The sequence below is a fragment of the Carcharodon carcharias genome, assembly GCF_017639515.1.
Source record: "Carcharodon carcharias isolate sCarCar2 chromosome 37 unlocalized genomic scaffold, sCarCar2.pri SUPER_37_unloc_1, whole genome shotgun sequence".
NCBI classification, from domain to species: Eukaryota; Metazoa; Chordata; class Chondrichthyes; order Lamniformes; family Lamnidae; genus Carcharodon; species Carcharodon carcharias.
Window position 1 is genome coordinate 264,105 of NW_024470758.1, and position 20,051 is coordinate 284,155.

The window sequence follows — 20,051 nt, forward strand, 5'->3', positions numbered from 1 at the left end:
TATTAACGGATACATGTTCAACAGCTTGTGCAGTCCTAATTCTAAATATCTCTAAATGGACAAGGGCAGCAGACACATGGGGAACACCACCAGCTGCAAGTTCCCCTCCAAGCCACTCACCATCCTGACTTGGAAATATATCGGCCGTTCCTTCACTGTCGCCGGGTCAAAATCCTGGAACTCCCTCCCTAACAGCGCGGTGGATGTACCTACATCACAGGGACTGCAGCGGCTGAAGAAGGCGGCTCACCCCCACCTTCTCAAGGGGCAATTAGGGATGGGCAATAAATGCTGGGCCCAGCCAGCGATGCCTGCATCTGTGAATGGATAATAAAAAGCCACAGCCTGTTGAATCTTTACGCATGTTTGTAACAAACCAGGAAAAACCTGTCTCCACTTTGCTCTTAAATGGGTCACATTTTCTCCAGGGGATTAAATAGTACATTTGTGTGCAGTGATGCGCATGTGCCCTGCACCTCAGGAGGTGGCTTTTGGAGAGGGGGGAAGTTGGTGAGGGCGGGGTTGCGGCGCAGGTTCACCAGCATGATCCCGGGAATAAATGGGTTACATTCCGAGGACAGGTCACACAGGCTGGGCTTGTGTTCCCTTGGGTGTAGAAGGTTAAGGGGCAATCGAATCGAGGGGTTTAAGGTTGGTAAAGGATTCGAGAGGGTCGACGATGGAGAGAAACTATTTCCTCTGTTAGGGTGGTGGGGTGGGTGGGGGAGGAGCCCAGAACAAGGGAGGTGGGGGCAGAACCTTAAAACAAGAGCCAGGCCGTTCGGGGGGGTTGGGGGGGCAGGGGGAGGGGGGTGGTGGGGTGTCAGGAAGCGCTTCAGACCGAGGGGAGTGGGAGTCTGGAACTCTCTCCCAAAAAGCTGTTGAGGCTGCATTTGTTGCCCGTCCCTAACTGCCCTTGAGCTGATTGTCTCGCTCGGCCATTTCAGGGGGGCAGTTAAGAATCAATCGCATCATTGTGGGGTCTGGAGTCACATGTAGGCCAGACCAGGTAAGGATAGCAGATTTCCTTCCCTAAAGGGGACATTAGTGAATCAGATGGGGTTTTTATGACAATCAATGATGGTTGTCATGGTCACCATTACTTAGACTGGCTTTAATAATTCCAGGTTTATTAATTGAATTTAAATTCCACCAGCCGCCGTGGTGGGATTCGAACCCACGTCCCATCAGGGTAACTAGCCCAGTGGCTTTACCGTTACACCACCGGCATGGAAGGGGGTCAGGGTTTTGATGACAGAACAATGCTGGAAATGGTTGGGGGAGGGGGGGTGCTGCGAACTCAGGATTGGGGTTTCGTGGGCCCAACCCAGGGCAGGCTGGGATGTGGGATGGCTGGCAAATATGGCATGGGAGGTTCCTGGGCGGTGTGACCGATGCCTTCCTGCAGAGGGGAAGGTGGAGGGTGAGCTGCCCACCTGTAGTGTATTGAAAATTGCACTGTGCATTTTGTGCACTTGAGGCCACCATACACACATGTACCAGCAGAGGGAGTCTGCTAGGAAGAGTTATTAAAGGACACATGTTCAACAGCTTGTGCAGTCTTAATTCTAAATATCTCTGGCGGAATATATAATTTCCTGTCTCAAGAACTTCACAGCCCCTCAGATCCTGAACTGAGCCGCTTAAAAAGCCGATTAAGGGTCTCTTACTGTCTCTGCTGGCATGTTACCAGCTTCAGGGAGCCTGTGCCATGTGGAGCGATGGCCAGGGTAACACTGGCAGACTCCCAGCTGGCGGAGCTGTGGGTGGCACCTTTGGGCACCCTTTAGCCTAGGTAGGGGCCCAGCCAAATAGGCTACCTGTCCTCAGTGACCGCAACACACCCCCTCCCCTCGGCCCAAACCCCTTCCCTCGCCGCCTCGCGGACTGACTGGCATCCGCAGATCGCCCACACTGAGGAACCAAGGCCCTTGAGGATATCATCTCATCTTCCAGGTGCAGTCCTGGCAGTAGCCACCGCCAGCAGTGGTGCTGCTGAGCCACCAGCCCCACTGATTGGTTGGTCAGCCGCGGCCTTGGGCCTTGCCAGATGGAGGCCCCTGCCATCTCTGACAAATCGCGGCCCTGGTAGGTGGTTGCCCCACGCTGTGTCAGACTTACCAGTCTCGTCCTTCACCAGGTACTCACAACTCTTAACCTTCACCACAATTTTGGCATTGTTAATGTGACAGTCATCAATTGTTGCTTTGTACTTATAGTCTTCCTCACTCATGAGGCCTACGAGACACAATAAAAAGCGCAGTCATTTTTAAGCCATGGGCTGCCCACCAGACAATCATTGATGCATCTTGATGTAAAATGGACTCCACACATGGGGGTGGGGTCAGGGTCATGTGACTGATCTCTATCCAGGTGGGACGGTGGCCAATCCCCACCTTGGCACCCAGAGAATTCGTAAAACCCGGGGTGGGAAGGGGGTGGGGTTGGGGCAAAGGGGAGATGAAGGGGCACAGACACCTCCCATTGCCAATTCACCTGTGCCCATCCAAATCGCTTCAGCCCCGAGTAAGCTGGCGCCTCGATTAAATCTCCCCCTTGACCTTCTCTGATCCAAGGAGAACAATCCCGGCTCCACCAGTCTCCCCAAATGAACTGAAGGTCCTTGTCCCTGGTAGGACTGTGCTGCAAATGGAGCATAAATGGCTGAGCTCAGGGAAGTTCCGGGAAAGACGCCACTTTGTTTCAGAGTTGTCACTCACCTTTACTGATCAAACTTTTGAAAGCAACATCAATATAACCGCAACTGCAGTTACCGGCTTCTGCACAGTCTAGGACCTCTAAATAAACAAGAAGGTATCAGTCAACTACACAGGTAAAGTACAGCACACTCAAGCACCTCATAAAAAATGGACTCCCAAAAACACTCCCGGGTCAGGTACAGCACGGGGTTAGGTACAGAGAAAAGCTCCCTCTACACTGTCCCCATCAAACACTCCCAGGACAGGTTCAGCACGGGGTTAGATACAAAGTAAAGCTCACTCTACACTGTCCGCATCAAATAATCCCAGGGCAGGTACAGCACGGGGTTAGATACAGAGTAAAGCTCCCTCTACACTGTCCCCATCAAACACTCCCAGGACAGGTACAGCACGGGGTTAGATACAGAGTAAATCTCCCGCTACACTGTCCCCATCAAACACTCCCAGGACAGGTACAGCACGGGGTTAGGTACAGAGAAAAGCTCCCTCTACACTGTCCCCATCAAACACTCCCAGGACAGGTACAGCACGGGGTTAGATACAAAGTAAAGCTCACTCTACACTGTCCGCATCAAATAATCCCAGGGCAGGTACAGCACGGGGTTGGATACAGAGTAAAGCTTCGTTCACACTGTCCACATCAAACACTCCCAGGACAGGTACAGCATGGGGTTAGATACAGAGTAAAACTCCCTCTACACTGTCCCCGTCAAACAGTCCCAGGACAGGTACAGTACGGGGTTAGATACAGAGTAAAGCTCACTCTACACTGTCCGCATCAAATAATCCCAGGGCAGGTACAGCACGGGGTTGGATACAGAGTAAAGCTTCGTTCACACTGTCCACATCAAACACTCTCAGGGCAGGTACAGCATGGGGTTAGAAGGATTGTAAAGTGTCCCTTTGCAGGTCGCAGAAATGTTATGGGATAAAATTTTTCAATGAGCCACATAAGGAGATATTAGAAAATGAGACCAAAAGCTTTGTCAAAGACATTGACTTTAAGCAGCATAATACAGGAGGAGAGGGAGAGATTGAAAGGGTTAAGTGGGGAATTAAAGCGTTTAACAGCCCCAGCAACTGAAGGCAGAAACTCCCCAAGGCTCCTCTGACAGCACCTTCCAAACCCACAGCCACTACCATCTAGAAGGACAAGTACAGCAGACACATGGGGAACACCACCACCTGCAAGTTCCCCTCCGAGCCACTCACCATCCTGACTTGGAAATATATCGGCTGTTCCTTCACTGTCGCTGGGTCAAAACCCTGGAACTCCCTCCCTAACAGCACTGTGGGTGTACCTACACCACAGGGACTGCAGCGGCTCAAGAAGGCGGCTCACCCCCACCTTCTCAAGGGGGCAATTAGGGATGGGCAACAAATGCCGGGCCCAGCCAGCGATGCCCACATGCTGTGAATGAAAGGGAACGGTCTCGTTCTCCCTTTCTGAACTAGCGCGGGTACTACTCTGGTGGCCTTCACCAGGACTCGTGGATTCAAGCATCATGTGGTGGGTTGAACGAGCTGCATGGACTCCAAGATGGAGATAGCACCTACCCTGAGAAGAGAGCGAGATTAGCTTCTTTGTCTTGATGGCCCACTGGGATTCCACGTTGGCGACCACTGCAAATGCCCAGCAGGAATTGCAGGTTTTTCCCTGTGAGAGGCAGAAAGGGACCAGGTTACTGCCCTTTACAACAACAGCTTGCAATTACATAACATGGTCAAACCTCGTCCCTTGATGCCTCACAGTGGAGGGGGACAGACAGGAAATTGGGTGTTGGGGGGTTGGGGGGGGGTGGCGGTGGTGATCATGGGAGCTACTGGAGGCAAATAAAAATGGGGGCGAGTTAAAGCTTTGAAAAGCCTCACATCCGACCCTCGGCCCCATCTTGGGCCCACCAGCTCCTGGCCTTAATGTAGGTGGGACATGGGGGGGTCGCACATTTCTGCTCTCCTCCCCTTCCTGCTGGCTCCTCATTTGCGGCCTGGTGACGCCATCTTCCCCGGCCAACAGGCAGGCAGCCAGTCCCCGTCTCCCATCTCAACGCCTCCCGACGAACATCAGCGTTATTAGGGCAAGTGACTGAAATGTCGGTCAAAGAAGAGGGCTTTAAGGAGAGGAGGAGAGAGAGGGATAGGGAGAGGGATGGATGGAAACAGAGTTAGAGAGAAAGAGAGAGAGCGAGAGAGAGGGGTTTAGGGATGGGATTTCAGATCCTAGTCTATGGAGGGCGGAGGTGGAGGGATGATGAAAAAACTAGGGGTGCGAGGGGCCAGAATTGGAGAAGTGAGATCTTGGAGGGTTAGGGTTAGGGTTAGAGTTAGGCTGGAGGAGGCTACAGGGAGGGTTAGGGTTAGGTGTAGGGGTAGGGCTAGGCTGGAGGAGGCTACAGGGAGGGTTAGGGTTAGGTGTAGGGGTAGGGCTAGGCTGGAGGAGGTTACAGAGAGGATTAGGGTTAGGGTTAGGGTTAGGTTAGGCTGCAGGAGGCTACAGGGAGGGTTAGGGTTAGGTTTAGGGTTAGGGTTTGCTGGGGGAAGTTACAGAGATGGCTAGGGTTAGGGATATGTCAGGGGAAGTTACAGAGAAGCTTAGGGCTAAGCTGGAGGATGTTACAGAGAGGGTTAGGGCCAGGGCTAGGGTTAGGGTTGGGGGTAGGATGGAGGAAGGTTAAGGTTAGGTTTAGGGCTAGTTTGGAGGAGGTAACAGAGAGGTTTAGGGTTAGGGCTAGGGTTAGGGTTGGGGGTAGGATGGAGGAAGGTTAAGGTTAGGTTTAGGGCTAGTTTGGAGGAGGTAACAGAGAGGGTTAGGGTTAGGGCTAGGGTTAGGGTTGGGGGTAGGATGGAGGAAGGTTAAGGTTAGTGTTAGGGCTAGACTGGAGGAGGTAACAGAGAGGGTTAGGGTTGGTGTTAGGGTTAGGATTAGGGCTAGGGTTAGGGCCAGGCTGGAGGAGGTTACAGAGATAGAAGGGGTGAGGCCATGGAAGGAATTGGGAATGTCGAGACTTTTTAAATCAACGTGTTCCTGAATTGATTAAAAACCATCAGCTTGGGACAATTTAGCTTAGCAGGGATTGTCTCCTTAGCTATTTTGTATGATGTGGGCATCACTGGGATCAGAGATTGGCATTAGTTAAGGGATGGTGGGACTGGAAGCCACTAGACGCAATCAGTTTACTTACTCGCGTCGTTAAACCTGCCCAAAATGTGAGATTTAAGATGAGCTGATGGTTCCTGGGTGTCACAGTTACTCCCTTCCCCCATTAGTGTTATTGTATAATGGAGGCTGGACTTGCAGGGCAGTCCTGAGGGAGTGCTACCTTGTCTGTCAGATGCAAATGTCAGACCAAGGCCCTAATCCACGCCTGACAGGATGGGACAAGGGCCCAAACGGCATTACGCAAAGCAGCGAGAAGGTCTCTCCTCACCAACATTGCCAGTGCCAGCACGGAATCAGTCCTTAGTCAAAACCCTGACACCGTCACCAAGGCTCATCCTCTATTTCACAGCCTCGAAGCTCGTCCTGCTGTTATTTTTAACCCTTTGCTGGGATTTCAATGTAAGAGAAGGCAGCGTCGATGTATAGTGATCAGGGCCATTAGGATATAGGGACAGGTGGAGGCCATTCAGCCCCTTGAGAGAAAGGACAATATTCCATTAGGCTTTTTGATTAGCTGCTGTCCAATCCTCTAGCTTTTAGTGAATTGTGTATATGAACCCTGGATTTCTCTTTCCTCTTCTGTAAAGTCCTTGGCTTCTCACTACTGAGGAAAGAGACCGATTGATTATACTCGCGATGGCCTCATGATTTCCCAGAATAAACTCTGTTGGCCACAATTTTGCTCACTCACGTAATCTGCCAAGGTGGAATCTGTTCACTGCCTGATATTAGGTTTCCTTCTCTGCCTGTATAATGAACGGCTCACCCATGCCCCCACTCAAGGGACTGAGATCGCACATTGAGGCTTCTGGTCTGTGCCCTACAGACACAGGAAGGTAGTCAGCTGGTGGTGGTTACCTGGTCTTTGACGTTAGTAACTGAGTTACTATCCCTCCAGTCCTTACTGTCGGGAAGGTTCTCCATCTGGTTATTGGTGTTCACTTTGTGACAACTGAGATGGATGTCTGGCTGGACGCTTCCACCCTTGAACTCAGCCTCTGAGGGAAAACCAAAACCAATTAAGCCAGCCTTGACTTGGTGGTTACTTCTCTTGCTCTTTCTTTCTTTCTCTCTCTCTCTCCACCTCACCCCCCTTCTCCCTCTTTCTCTCTCTCCCCCTCTCTCCATTCCTGTCTCTCTCTCTCTCCCCCTTTCTCTCTCCCTCCCGCACCTCTGAGTCAGAAGGCTGTGGGTTCATGGCCCATCCCAGAGACCTGAGCTCACGTTGTGGACACTCTAAACGCCGTGTCGGTACTGAGGGAGTGCTGCGCTGTCAGAGGTGCTGTCTTTCTGATGTAGACCCCAAACTGAGGCCCCATCTGCCCTCTCGGGTGGAGGTTAAGTATCCCAGGACCACTTTTGGAAGAAGAGCTGGGGTTTCTTCCCACATTGTCTGAGGAGTTGCGAATGGTGCTGAACATTGTCCAATCATCAGCGAACATCCCCACTTCTGACCTTATGATGGAAGGAAGGTCATTGATGAAGCAGCTGAAGATGGTTGGGCCGAGGACACTACCCTGAGGAACTCCTGCAGTGATGTCCTGGAACTGAGATGACTGACCTCCAACAACCACAACCATCTTCCTTTGTGCTAGGTATGACTCCAACCAGCAGAGAGTTTTCCCCTGATTCCCATTGACTCCAGGTTTGCTGGGACTCCTTGATGCCACACTCGGTCAAATGCGGCCTTGAAGGCAAGGGCAGTCACTCTCACCTCATCATCGCTATCATCACTAATGGAATCATTATAATTCATAACTCACATTACTAATAGGGTTTTACAAAGAATTAATTGATTCCACAGTACTAAGCACCGGCCAGCCTAGCTGCTCGGTGTTAGCTTATTGTTCACATGAGCCTCCTCTCACCCTCCTCTTCATCTCCAGCAACATACCTTTCTATTCCTTTCTCCTTCATGTGTTTATCCAGCTTCTCCTTCAATGCATTTATGCCGTTCTCCTCAACCACTCCCTAAGGTAACGAGCTCCACATTCTCCCTGCCCCCTGGGTAAAGACGTTTCTCTTGAATTCCAAATTCAACTTATTAGTGAATCTGTTGTAACTAGTAATAATAGCATCACTAGTATTACCTTATCACTAGTAACAAGCCTTGTCACAAGCCTTCCTGCAGTGTTCAATGGTTTAATTGATCTGTGTTTGATTATGTTATTCTGGTAACTGATCTATGTGCACCCACTCACTTGCTTAAGCTTTCGGGCAAAGATAAACAGCTGAAGGAACTCTCGCCATATAGAAAGTTCTGGAAACAGACCTGGGCTCTGATTAAGACCATGTGTGTAATTTTAAAGCATTGTAAATTAGCCTGTCGTAGATTTAGAACTGGTGTCATCCCAACATTGTTCTGACATAAATCAGATATGTAAAATGTAGAGCAAATGGTGAATATGGGACACTTCCCAACTGCAAAAGCAACACAACCCGAGTCTGAACACAACGTAAAGTTTAACCTCCCTTCTTACATTCGAGGCTGGTGTAGGTGGATTGGTACCTGACAGGTCACTAAATTTGGTGACTCCATATTCCGCAGTCCCTCTCTCCTCTTCCTGCAGCTTCTTGGCCCTCTCCAAGTTCTCCACAAAGATCTTGAAGCGATGTGTCTCTTCTGGATAGAAAATTTGGGCGGCAGAGTCCATACTTTATATTTGCTATGTGTGAGTTATTCACTTTGATCGTAAGAATAGAAAAGCAGAATTTTTTTAAAAGGCCTGAGACTTGTAAATATTGATGTTCAGAGGGACTTGGGTGTGCCCGTACAGGGAACACAAAGTTATCCTGCAGGTACAGCCAGCAATTAGGAAGGCAAATGGCATGTTGGTCTTTACTGCAAGGGGATTGGAGTACAGGAATAAGGGAGTCTTGTTACAGTTGTACAGGGTTTTGGTGGGACCACATCTGGAACACTGTGTGTAGTTTTGGTCTCCACATTTAAGGAAGGATAGACTTGTACTGGAGACGGTACAGTGAAGGTTCACTAGATTGGTCCCTGGGATGAGGGGGTTGCCCTATGATGGGACACTGAGTAAATTGGGTTTATAGTCTCTGGAGTTTAGAAGGATGAGGGGCGATCTCACTGAAACCTACAAGATTCTGAAGGGGCTGTGACAGGGTGGACGCTGACAGATTGTTTCCGCTGGTTGGGGAATCTAAAACACGGGGGACACAGTCTCAGGATAAGGAGCCGATCATTTAGGACTGAGATGAGGAGAAATTTCTTCACTCAGAGGTTAGTGAATCTTTGGAATTCTCTACCCCAGGGGGCTGTGGATACTCCAGTGTTGAATATATTGAAGGCTGTGGGGTACAGAGATTTTGCGTCTCACAGGGAATGATGGGATATGGGGAGCAGGCTGGAAAATGGAGTTGAAGGCCAAGATCAGCCACGATCGTATTGAATGGTGGAGCAGGCTCGATGGGCCGAATGGTCTACTCCTGTTCCTACGTCTTGTGATCCTGTGACCTAGTCCAGTTGTGGAGTGGTTGGATTTATTCGGATGGACAGAATTAGGAGCACCATGTTTACGAACAGCATTCTCCTTTCTGAGCCACTTTCTCTTTGCTAGCGCCATCAGTATCTCTCCCTTTCTCACCTTTGAGTCAGAAGGTTGGGGGTTCGAACCCCACTCCAGAGGTTCGAGCTCACAACCCGGACCGACACTCCCAGCACCAGTCCCGAGGGAGTGCTGCATTGTCAGAGGCACCGTCTTTAGGATGAGTCATTAAATTAAACAAAGCCCTCTCAGGTGGCCCCACAGCCACAATTGGAGGAAGAGCGGTGTGGGGGTTGGGGGGGGCGGAGGGGGGGCAGAGGTGAGGGGGTGGGGGCAGTTCTCCCTTGTGCCCTGGAGCAACGTATGCCCCTCAGCAAACATCGCTTGCAAAAAGATGATCCGGCCATCATCACATTGCTGTCTGCGGGATCTTGCTGTGCCAAAAGCGGCTGCTGCGTCTCCTGCACTGCGACAGTGGCTGCCGTTCAACAAAAGAAAAGTACCCCACTGGCGGTCTAGCACAATTGGGAACATCCTGAGGCTGTGGGAGGCGCTACAGAAATGCACGTCTTTAATTTGAGATGCCCACTGAAATGCAGCACCCGGAGCTAGATTGTGGCCACCTCTCCACAGGCAAAATCCGATACTGAGACGCATAAGGAGAGGGGCAGGTTGGATTGAGGCCCTCAGGAGGGCGTTGGATGGTGATTTAAATAGAAACAGTGCTCAGGGTCACGGGGAGAAAGGCAGGAGATGGGCGCTGGGCTAAGATGCTCAGAGAGCCGGTGCAGACAGGATGGGCCGAGTGGCCTCCTTCTGCACGGTAACAGTTCTCTGGTTCTGTGATGAAAGCCAGGCTGTTCAGGGGCGAGGTCAGGAAGGACTCCTTCACACAGAGGGGAGTGGGAATCGGGAACTCTCTCCCCTCCCCGCCACCCCTTGACAAAGCTGTTGAGATTGGGAGGGAGGTTTGACTGAAAATGGTCAAAATTGCGATTGGTTGGTAGATTTTTGGGTAAGGGGGGGGGTTAAGGGTCAAGGAACCAAGGGGTGGTTGGGGGGGGGGTGGGGGGTTGTGGGTGGGTGGCGGGGGGGGTTAAAATACAGGTCGGCTGCAATCTGGTTGAATGGCGGAGCAGGCTCGAGGGGCTGAATGGCCTCCTCCTGTTCCCGTGAGCTCTTGAGGACATAGCGGCGAGCACAGTATGAGGTAAAATTGTGTCAAGGCCCGAACCTTACCTTTCTGGTCCTTATAGATCTTGCCGTAGGTTTTCATGAAGTCATAAAACATCATTGTCAACTCCTTCTGGAAAAGCAAATTGAAACAAGGGGGTTTTAATAGAGGCGTTTGCCCGACTCACTGGGAATGGCCTGCAGAGAGGCCTACGCACTTCGATCAACCACCAGTCGGGCAAAGCTCTGGTCGGCTGCCCGTGGAAGGTTGCCTGATCAAGGAGCCAAGCGCTGAGAGAAAAGGGGGCAGAGTTTGAGCGACTGAAGTAACACCCAGGAACAGGAGGAGGTCATTCAGCCTCCTCCGCCCCCCCAGCACTCCGGGCTTGCTCTACCATTCGGTCAGACCCTGGCCGATCTGCACCTCAGCTCCAGAGACCCTCCCTTGGGTTCCGCAAGCCTCGGTGGCCGTGGTGAGGCAGGTTTGTGGCCCTGTGAGGGAGTCTGCAGCTGCAGCAGCCACGGAGCTCGATTCGGGCGCTGGCCCGCTTGTTGCTCAGCGGGGCCCGGCCCACACACTTACTCCATCCAGGGTCTGAGTAGGACATGGGCCCCCGTCTCCGCAGGGGTGTCCCTCGGAGGGCAGCGAGACAGAGACCATCAGAAGACACGCAACGCAGAGCCTCTCCATCGCCCTGCCAGATCGGAAAGTATCAGCTAAAGGTACTGGAGCTGAGGTTTTATACAGGCAGCTGGCTGATTCGCTCAACCCAGGGCTAAGATTTGGGTGTGATAAACAGAAGCCACAAGGGGACTTTTCTGTGTCAGGTCTTGTTTGAAAGGTAGCGAGTTCCACATCCTCACCAACTCCCTGGGTATAGAAGTTTCTCTTGAAGCCTCTGTTAGATTTCATATCTTAGACTATCTTATATTTATGATTCTGGCCTCATCCATAAGAGGAATCACCTTCTCTATGTTTAGCCTCTCTCAAACCACCGCAGCACCCCCCTCCCCACCCCCCAACCACCCGCCGTCTTTCTAGGTCGCCCCTTAGCCTATTGGAGAGAAATGAGGCCCAGCCAGTTCAGCCTTACCTGATAATTGTGACCTCTCAGCCTTGCTATCATCTTTGTCCACTACTTTTGACTTCACCTTCTCCAGCCCCATCTGTAGCCTTTTTATCATAACTGTGCACAATAACCCAGAGCGAGGCCTGCTTTCCAATGCTACCCTTCTCCAAATGAACCCCGGCTCGTTTGTTATTTAGCGTCCTCACTAACTCCTGTCAATATTGGTAGCGATTTGTGAATCTGCCCAACCCCTCTGCCCATCTCCCCCACTTAGACCATAAGACCATAAGACATAGGAGCAGAAATTAGGCCATTCGGCCTATCGAGTCTGCTCCGCCATTCAATCATGGCTGATAAGTTTCTCAACCCCATTCTCCCGCCTTCTCCCCATAACCTTTGACCCCCTTACCAGTCAAGAACCTATCTATCTCGGTCTTAAATACACTCAATGACCTGGCCTCCACAGCCTTCTGTGGCAATGAATTCCATAGATTCACCACTCTCTGGCTAAAGAAGTTTCTCCTCATCTCTGTTCTCAAAGGTCTTCCCTCTACTCTGAGGCTGTGCCCTCGGGTCCTAGTCTCTCCTACTAATGGAAACATCTTCCCCACGTCCACTCTACCCAGGCCTTTCAGTATTCTGTAAGTTTCAATCAGATCCCCCCCCTCATCCTTCTAAACTCCATCGAGTATAGACCCAGAGTCCTCAAACGTTCCTCATATGTTAAGCCTTTCATTCCTGGGATCGTTCTCGTGAACCTCCTCTGGACCCTCTCCAGGGCCAGAACATCCTTCCTGAGATACGGGGCCCAAAATTGCTCACAATATTCTAAATGTGGTCTGACCAGAGCCTTATAAAGCCTCAGGCTCTTATCATCTGAGGAATGTCTGACCATCTGGTTCTTCCTACCCAAACGCACCACCTTGCCCTTGTCTGGAGTCCGTACGACAACTCCGCACCTGTCCTGAAGGCTTATTGCTGTCCCTCTCTATTTCGTCATCCTCAGTGTTAACGACACCCTTCAGTTTGGGTGACACTAGGAATTGTGCTTCTGATTCTCATGTCGAAATTGCTAGTGCGGATAACGGAGAGCAGTGGTCCCAGTGCCGATACGTGTGGAATTGTATTCTCACCTTTTTTCTCCATCTGAATAGCTACACTTAAGGCCTGCCCTCTGTTCTTCAGCCAGCTTGCTATATATTCTGCTACTTGTCCCTTAACTCCACAAGTTCCGACTTAGGGACCTTAAAGAAAAGCCTTATTGAAAACCCAAATATATTACATCGGCCGTCTACTCTTTCAGCTACTTTTTCAAAGCACTCAAGAGGGTTGGTATCGTACGAGCTTCCCTTTTCCCTTTAAATCTGGAGGACTGGAGCACAAGGGGGTAGGAGTCAGGCTTCAGCTGTACAAAGCCCTGGTTAGGCTGCACCTGGAGTCACTGGCAGCAGCTCTGGGCACCACACCTTAGGAAGGACATATTGACCATGGAGGGAGCGCAGTGTAGATTTATCAGGATGATACCTGGAAGCCAAGGGTTAAATTACGAGGAGATGTTACACAAACTGGGGTTGTATTCCTTGGAATTTAGAAAGTTAAAGGAAGATTTGGTCAAAGTTTTCCAGATGTGAAGGGGAACAGATAGGGCGGATAGAGGGAAACTATTCCCGCTGGTTGGGGGAGTCTCGGACCGGGGGTGGGGGGGGGGGGGGCAGAGTCTAAAAATGAGAGGCAGACCTTTCAGGAGTGAGATTAGGAAACTCTTTCACGCACAAAGGGCGGGAGAAGTTTGGAAACTCTCTCCCACAAACGGCAGTTGATGCAGGATCGGTTAATTTTAAACTTGAGGTTGATAGGTTTTTGTTAATCAAAAGCCATAAGGGATATGGGGGCAAAGGTGAGACTGTAGGTCACAGATCAGCCATGATCCGATTGGCAGGACATGCTCGAGGGGCTGAATGGCCTCCTCCTGTTCCTAAATTCCAATCTAAAGGTGGCTAGAAAAGATTCAGAAAGGCTGTAGGCTGGAGGGGGTCGGTGGGGGGGTGGGGGGGGGTGTGTGCCTGGGGAGCGGGGCAGGTGGGGGTGGTGGATTTGTAGGGGGTGTTTTCTTATTTGTGGTCCATATTGGAATCAGGAACATGGGCAAGGTTAAGGGTGAGATGCTGCTAACGGAGTATCAGGAGTCCGAAGCTGAACTGAAAAGCAGGACCTCACACGTATTGAACGCAAGATTATTACCCAATCCATATGCAAATTGACATATGGATCAACAGATTTGGAAAATACTATATGAACAGAAGCACAGACTCAATGGGCAGAATGGCCTGCCTCCCTGTTTCATCTTCTATATAATTCCACGTGAAACATTTACACGCTCCTGGTGAATCTTGCAAATGTAAACACACGAGGGAGAAATCGGGCTCTTTATTGCTATTGTTTACCTGGCTTCCTGGCTCTCCAAGAGGGCACCCAGGATGGCGTTCAAGATGGTGCCCAAGATGGCATCTCAGATGGCATCCAAGATGGCATCCAAGGTGGCGTCCAAGGTGGCATCCAAGATGGCACCCAGGATGGCATCCAAGATGGCACCTAAGATGTTACCCAGGATGGCATCCAAGATGGTGCCAAGGATGGCATCCAAGATGGTGACAAAGATGGTGCCCAAGATGGAACCCAAGATGGTGCCCAAGATGGCACCCAAGATGGCATCCAAAATGGCATCCAATATGGTGCCCAAAATGGCACCCAAGATGGCTTCCAAGATGACATCCAAGATGGCACCCAAGGTGGCATCCAAGATGGCGTCCAATCTGGTGTCCAAGATGGCAACCAAGATGACACCCAAGAACCCAAGATGGCGTTCAAGATGGGTGCACAAGTTCCCATTAGGAATTGTGGCGTGCGGCATTGTCTCAAAGGCATTTGTGCGTGCCCCTACCTACCACAGCACGCAAAACAGGGAGGTCATGACACCACGTTACTGTGTGCATTGGCTAATTTGATGCCATTTTGGAACACTGCACTCCAGCCTGTGTCCTTGTCTTAAGTCCATACAGCTAAACACAACGTTAAATGGCTTGAAGGAAACCCCCATTCACCCCAGCCCTTGCCCTACCAGCGCCATTTAAAAGGGCTTACCATTCAGCCGTTGAATGACTCTTTCTGGATCATGGGGCAATGATAAGTGTTTTAGGAGCTTCTCTGCACTTGCCTCAAGCACCAATAGCCTAGCGGGAGGGGTCTGGCTGGCTCTTTTTTGTTCCTTCATTGAGAAGTTTGGTGCAGACACAAGTTGCTTGCAGGCATGGCTGGCCAGGTAGGCCTTCCCCTAGGAATCAAAAAGGTAAATGAAGAGAGGTCACGCAAGATGGCATCCAAGATGGCATCCAAGTTGGCACCCAGGATGGCATCCAAGATAGTGCCAAAGATGGTGCCCAAGATGGCGTCCAAGATGGCACCCAAGGTGGTGTGCAAGATGGCGCCCAAGATGGTGCTCAAGATGACACACAGGATGACTTCCAAGATGGTGTCCAAGATGGTGTATCCAAGAAATGAAGAAAGGACTAGATGTTGAAAGAGGAAGGAGAGAGAGACAGAGTTAGTGTTAATGTTTCTGTGGGGTGAGAGAGAAAGAGTTAGTGTTAATGTTTCTGTGGGCAGTGAGTGAGGCAGAGCTAGTTTTAATGTTTCTCTGGGGAGATAGATGAAATTAGTGTTAACATTTCAGTAGGGAGAGAGAGACAGAGTTAGTGTTAATGATTTGGTGGGGAGAGAGAGACAGAGTTAGTGTTAATGTTTCTTTGGGGTGAGAGAGATAGAGTTAGCGTTAATGTTTCTGTGGGGAGATGGAGAATGAGTTATTGCGAATGTTTCTATGGGGAGAGAGACAGAGTTAGTGTTAATTTTTCTAATGGGAGATAGAGAAAGTGTTAGTGTTAATGTTCATGTGGGGAGAGTGACAGGGTTGGGTTAATGTTTCTGTGGGGAGAGACACAGATTTAGTGTTAAAGTTGCTGCGGATAGACATGTAGAGTTAATGTTACTGAGGGGACAGAGAGACAGTTTTATTGTTAATGTTTCTGTGGGGGTAGAGATTGAGTTATTGTGAATGTTTCCACGGGGAGAGGGAGACAGAGTTAGTGTTAACATTTCTGTGGGGAGAGAGACAGAATTATTGTTTAAATTTCTGTGGGGAGAGAGAGACAGATTAGTTTTAATATTTCTCTGGGGAGAGAGTCTTAGTTGGTGTTAATGTTTCTGTGGGGAGACAGAGACAGAGTTAGTGTTAATGTTTATGCGGGGAGAGAGAGATAGAGTTAGTTTTATTATTTCTCTGTGGAGAGATACAGTCAGTGTTAATGTTTCTGTGGGGAGAGCGAGACAGAGTTAGTGTTAATGTTTCTGTGGGGAGAGGGAGACAGAGTTAGTGTTAATATTTCTGTGGGGGGAGAGACAGCGTTAGTGTTAATGTTTCTTTGGGGAGAGAGAGACTTATTTATAATATTTCTGTGGTGAGAGAGAAAGTGTTAGTGTTAATGTTTCTGTGGAGAGAGAGAGACAGAGTTAGTGTTAATGTTTTTGTGGAGAGAGAGAGAGACATGGTGTTTGTGTTAAAGTTTCTGTTGAAGGTGAGACTGTATAAGTGTTAATGTTTCTGTGTGGAGAGAGAGACAGCTTTAGTGCTCATGTTTCTGTTGGGAGAGAGAGAAAGTCTTTTAATATTTCTGTGGGGAGAGAGACAGTGTTAGTGTTCTTGTTTCTGTAGGACAGAGGCAGTTTTAGTGTAAATGATTCAGTGGGTAGAGAGAGGCAGAGTTAGTATTAATGTTTCAGTGGGGAGAGGGTAGATAGAGTTAATGTTAATGTGTCTCTCGTGAGAGAGAGAGAGATAGCGTTAGTGTTAATGATTCTCTGGGGAGAGAGACATTGTTAGTGTTAATGTTTCTGTGGGGAGTGAGAGACAGAGTTAGTGTTAATTTTTCTGTGTGGAGAGGGAGTCAGATATAGTGTTAATGTTTCTGTTGGGGAGAGAGACATAGTTAGTGTTAATATTTATGTGTGGGGAGAGACAGAGTGATTGTTAATGTCTCTTTGGGGAGAGAGAGATAGATATTTAATATTTCTGTGGGGCGAGAGACAGTCTTAGTGTTAATATTTCTGTAGGGAGAGAGAGATAGAGTTAGTGTTAATGTTTTTGTTGGTACAGAGAGAGATAGACTTAGTGTTAATGTTTCAATGGGGCGGGGGAGATAGAGTTAATGTTAATGTGTCTCTGGGGAGAGAGAGATGGAGCTAGTGTTAATGTTTCTCTGGGGTGAGAGACAATGTTAGTGTTATTGTTTCTGTGGGGAGAGAGACAAAGTGTGTGCCAATATTCCTGTGGTGAGAGAGGGACAGAGTTAGTGTTAATGATTCTGTGGGCAGTGAGTGAAGCAGAGATAGTTTTAATGTTTCTGTGTGGAGATAGACAAAATTAGTGTTAACATTTCAGTAGGGAGAGCAAGACATAGTTGGTGTTAAAGTTTCTGTGCGGTGAGAGACAGAGTGACTCTTAATGTTGCTGTGGGGAGAGAGACATAGGGTTAGTGTTAATATTTATGTGGGGAGTGAGACAGATTTAGTGTTAATGTTTCTGTGTGGAGAGAGAGACAGAGTTAGTGTTAATGTTTCTGTGGAGAGACAGAGACAGAGGTAGTGTTAATGTTTCTGTGTGGAGAGAAAGACAGAGTTAGTGTTAATGTTTCTATGGGGAGAGGTTGACAGAGTTAGTGTTAATGTTTCTGTGGGGAGAGGGGGACAGTGTTAGTGCTAATGTTTCTGTGGGGAGTGAGACACAGAGTTAGTGTTAATGTTTCTGTGGGGAGAGAGAGAGACAGAGTTCGTGTTAATGTTTCTGTGGGGAGACAGAGACACAGTTAGTGTTAATGTTTCTGTGGGGAGAGAGAGACATAGTTAGTGTTTCTGTGGGGGAGAGAGACAGATTTTTAATATTTCTGTGGAGAGAGAGACAGTGTTAATGTTAATGTTTCATTGGGTGGAGAGACACAGTTAGTGCTCATGTTTCTGTGTGGATAGAGACAGTGTTACTGTAAATGATTCAGTGGGTAATGAGAGACAGAGCTAATTTTAATAATTCTGTGGGGAGAGTGAAATAGTTAGTGTTAATGTTTCTGTGACAGGAGGGATAGAGTTAGTGTTAATGTTTCTGTGGGGAGACCGAGACCGATTTAGTGTTCATGTTTCTGTGTGGAGAGAGACAGTGTTAGTGTTAATGTTTCAGTGTGGAGAGAGACAGAGTTAGTGTAAATGATTCAGTGGGTAGAGAGAGAGATAGATTTAGTATTAATGCTTCTGTGGGGAGAGAGACTGTGTTCGTGTTAATGTTTTTGTGGGGAAAGAGATATAGTTATTGTTAATGTTTCTGTGGGGAGAGAGATATGGTGTTAGTGTTAATGTTTCTGTGGGGAGAGAGATATGGTGTTAGTGTTAATGTTTCTGTGGGGAGAGAGATATGGTGTTAGTGTTAAAGTTTCTGTTGAGGGAGAGACTGTGTAAGTGTTAATATTTCTGTGGGAGAGCAACAGTGTTAGTGTAAATGATTCAGTGTGTAAAGAGAGACAGAGTTAGTGTTTCTGTGGTGAGAGAGAGATAGAGTTAATGTTAATGTGTCTCTGTTGAGAGAGATAAGATTAGTGTTAATATTTCTCTGGGGAGAGAGAGATTTAGTGTTAATATTTCTCTAGGGGGAGAGACAGTGTTAGTATTAATGTTTCTGTGGGGAGAGAGACAGAGTTTCTATGAATGTTCCTGTGGTGAGAGAGAGAGACAGTTTAGTGTTAATGTTTGTGTGGGGTGAGAGAGACAGAGTTAGTGTTCATGTTTCTGTGGGGTGAGAGAGACAGAGTTAGTGTTAATGTTTCTGTGGGGAGAGAGAGAGACAGGGTTAGTGTTAATGTTTTTGTGGGGAGAGAGAGACAGAGTTAGTGTTAATGTTTCTGTGGGGAGAGAGAGACAGAGTTAGTGTTAATGTTTCTGTGGGGAGAGAGAGTAGGAGTTATTGTGAATGTTTCTGTGGGGTGAGACACGGAGTTAGTGTTCATGTTTCTGAGACGAGAGGAAGACAAGTTAGTGTTAATGTTTCTGTGGGGAGAGAGACAGTTAGTGTTAATGTTTCTGTGGGGAGAGAGAGACAGAGGTAGTGTTAATGTTTCTGTGGAGAGAGAGAGAGACAGAGCTAGTGTTAATGTTTCTGTGGGGAGAGAGAGACAGAGGTAATGTTAATGTTTCTGTGGAGAGAGAGACTGAGTTAGTGTTAATGTTTCTGTGGGGAGAGAGAGTCAGAGCTAGTGTTGATGTTTCTGTGGGGAGAGTGAGACAGAGTTAGTGTTAATTTTTCTGTGGAGAGAGAGAGACAGAGTTAGTGTTAATGTTTCTGTGGGGAGAGAGAGACAGATTTAGTGTTAATGTTTCTGTGGGGAGAGAGAGACAGAGTTAGTGTTAATGTTTCTGTGGAGAGAGAGACAGTTAGTGTTAATGTTTCTGTGGAGAGAGAGACAGTTAGTGTTAATGTTTCTGTGGAGAGAGACAGTTAGTGTTAGTGCTTCTGTGGAGAGAGAGACAGTTAGTGTTCATGTTTCTGTGTGGAGAGAGACAGTGTTAGTGTTAATGTTTCAATGTGGAGAGAGACAGAGTTAGTGTAAATGATTCAATGGATAGAGAGAGAGACAGATTTAGTATTAATGCTTCTGTGGGGAGGGAGACTGTGTTAGTGTTAATGTTTTTGTGGGGAAAGAGACATAGTTATTGTTAATGTTTCTGTGGGGAGAGAGACATAGTTATTGTTAATGTTTCTGTGGGGAGTGAGATATGGTGTTAGTGTTAATGTTTCTGTGGGGAGAGAGATATGGTGTTAGTGTTAATGTTTCTGTGGGGAGAGAGATATGGTGTTAGTGTTTAAGTTTCTGTTGAGGGAGAGACTGTGTAAGTATTAATATTTCTGTGGGAGAGCAACAGTGTTAGTGTAAATGATTCAGTGTGTAAAGAGAGACAGAGTTAGTGTTTCTGTGGGGAGAGAGATAGAGTTAATGTTAATGTGTCTCTGTTGAGAGAGATAGAGTTCGTGTTAATTTTCCTGTGTGGGGAGAGAGACAGATGTAGTGTTAAAGTTTCTGTGGAGAGAGAGAGAGAGACAGAGCTAGTGTTAATGTTTCTGTGGGGAGAGAGAGACAGAGGTAGTGTTAATATTTCTGTGGAGAGAGAGACAGTTAATGTTAATGTTTCTGTGGGGAGAGAGAGACAGAGGTAGTGTTAACGTTTCTGTGAGGAGAGGGAGACAGATTTAGTGTTAATGTTTCTGTGGTGAGAGAGAGACAGAGTTAGTGTTAATGTTTCTGTGGAGAGACAGTTAGTGTTAATG

The 20,051-nt window shown here is 48.4% G+C and overlaps 1 protein-coding gene across 3 annotated transcripts in view; it reads right to left on the bottom strand.

Annotated features, from left to right (window-relative positions):
- LOC121274596 (cathepsin F-like) overlaps positions 1-14,861 on the bottom strand; it is a 44,473-nt gene extending 29,612 nt beyond the window's left edge. The window contains exons 1-7 of one of the 3 annotated variants that reach the window (XM_041181931.1): positions 14,774-14,861; positions 10,629-10,695; positions 8,390-8,503; positions 6,739-6,878; positions 4,278-4,377; positions 2,721-2,798; positions 2,122-2,238 (exon numbers count right to left, since the gene is read on the bottom strand). In XM_041181931.1, the coding sequence (XP_041037865.1) occupies positions 2,122-2,238; positions 2,721-2,798; positions 4,278-4,377; positions 6,739-6,878; positions 8,390-8,503; positions 10,629-10,695; positions 14,774-14,776 (619 nt within the window). In that variant the 5' untranslated portion in view covers positions 14,777-14,861. Of the gene's footprint in view, positions 1-2,121; positions 2,239-2,720; positions 2,799-4,277; positions 4,378-6,738; positions 6,879-8,389; positions 8,504-10,628; positions 10,696-11,145; positions 11,257-14,773 lie in introns of those variants that run through there. The other 2 variants (XM_041181930.1, XM_041181929.1) reach the window with 2 other exon arrangements.
- Positions 14,862-20,051: the final 5,190 nt, after the last annotated feature.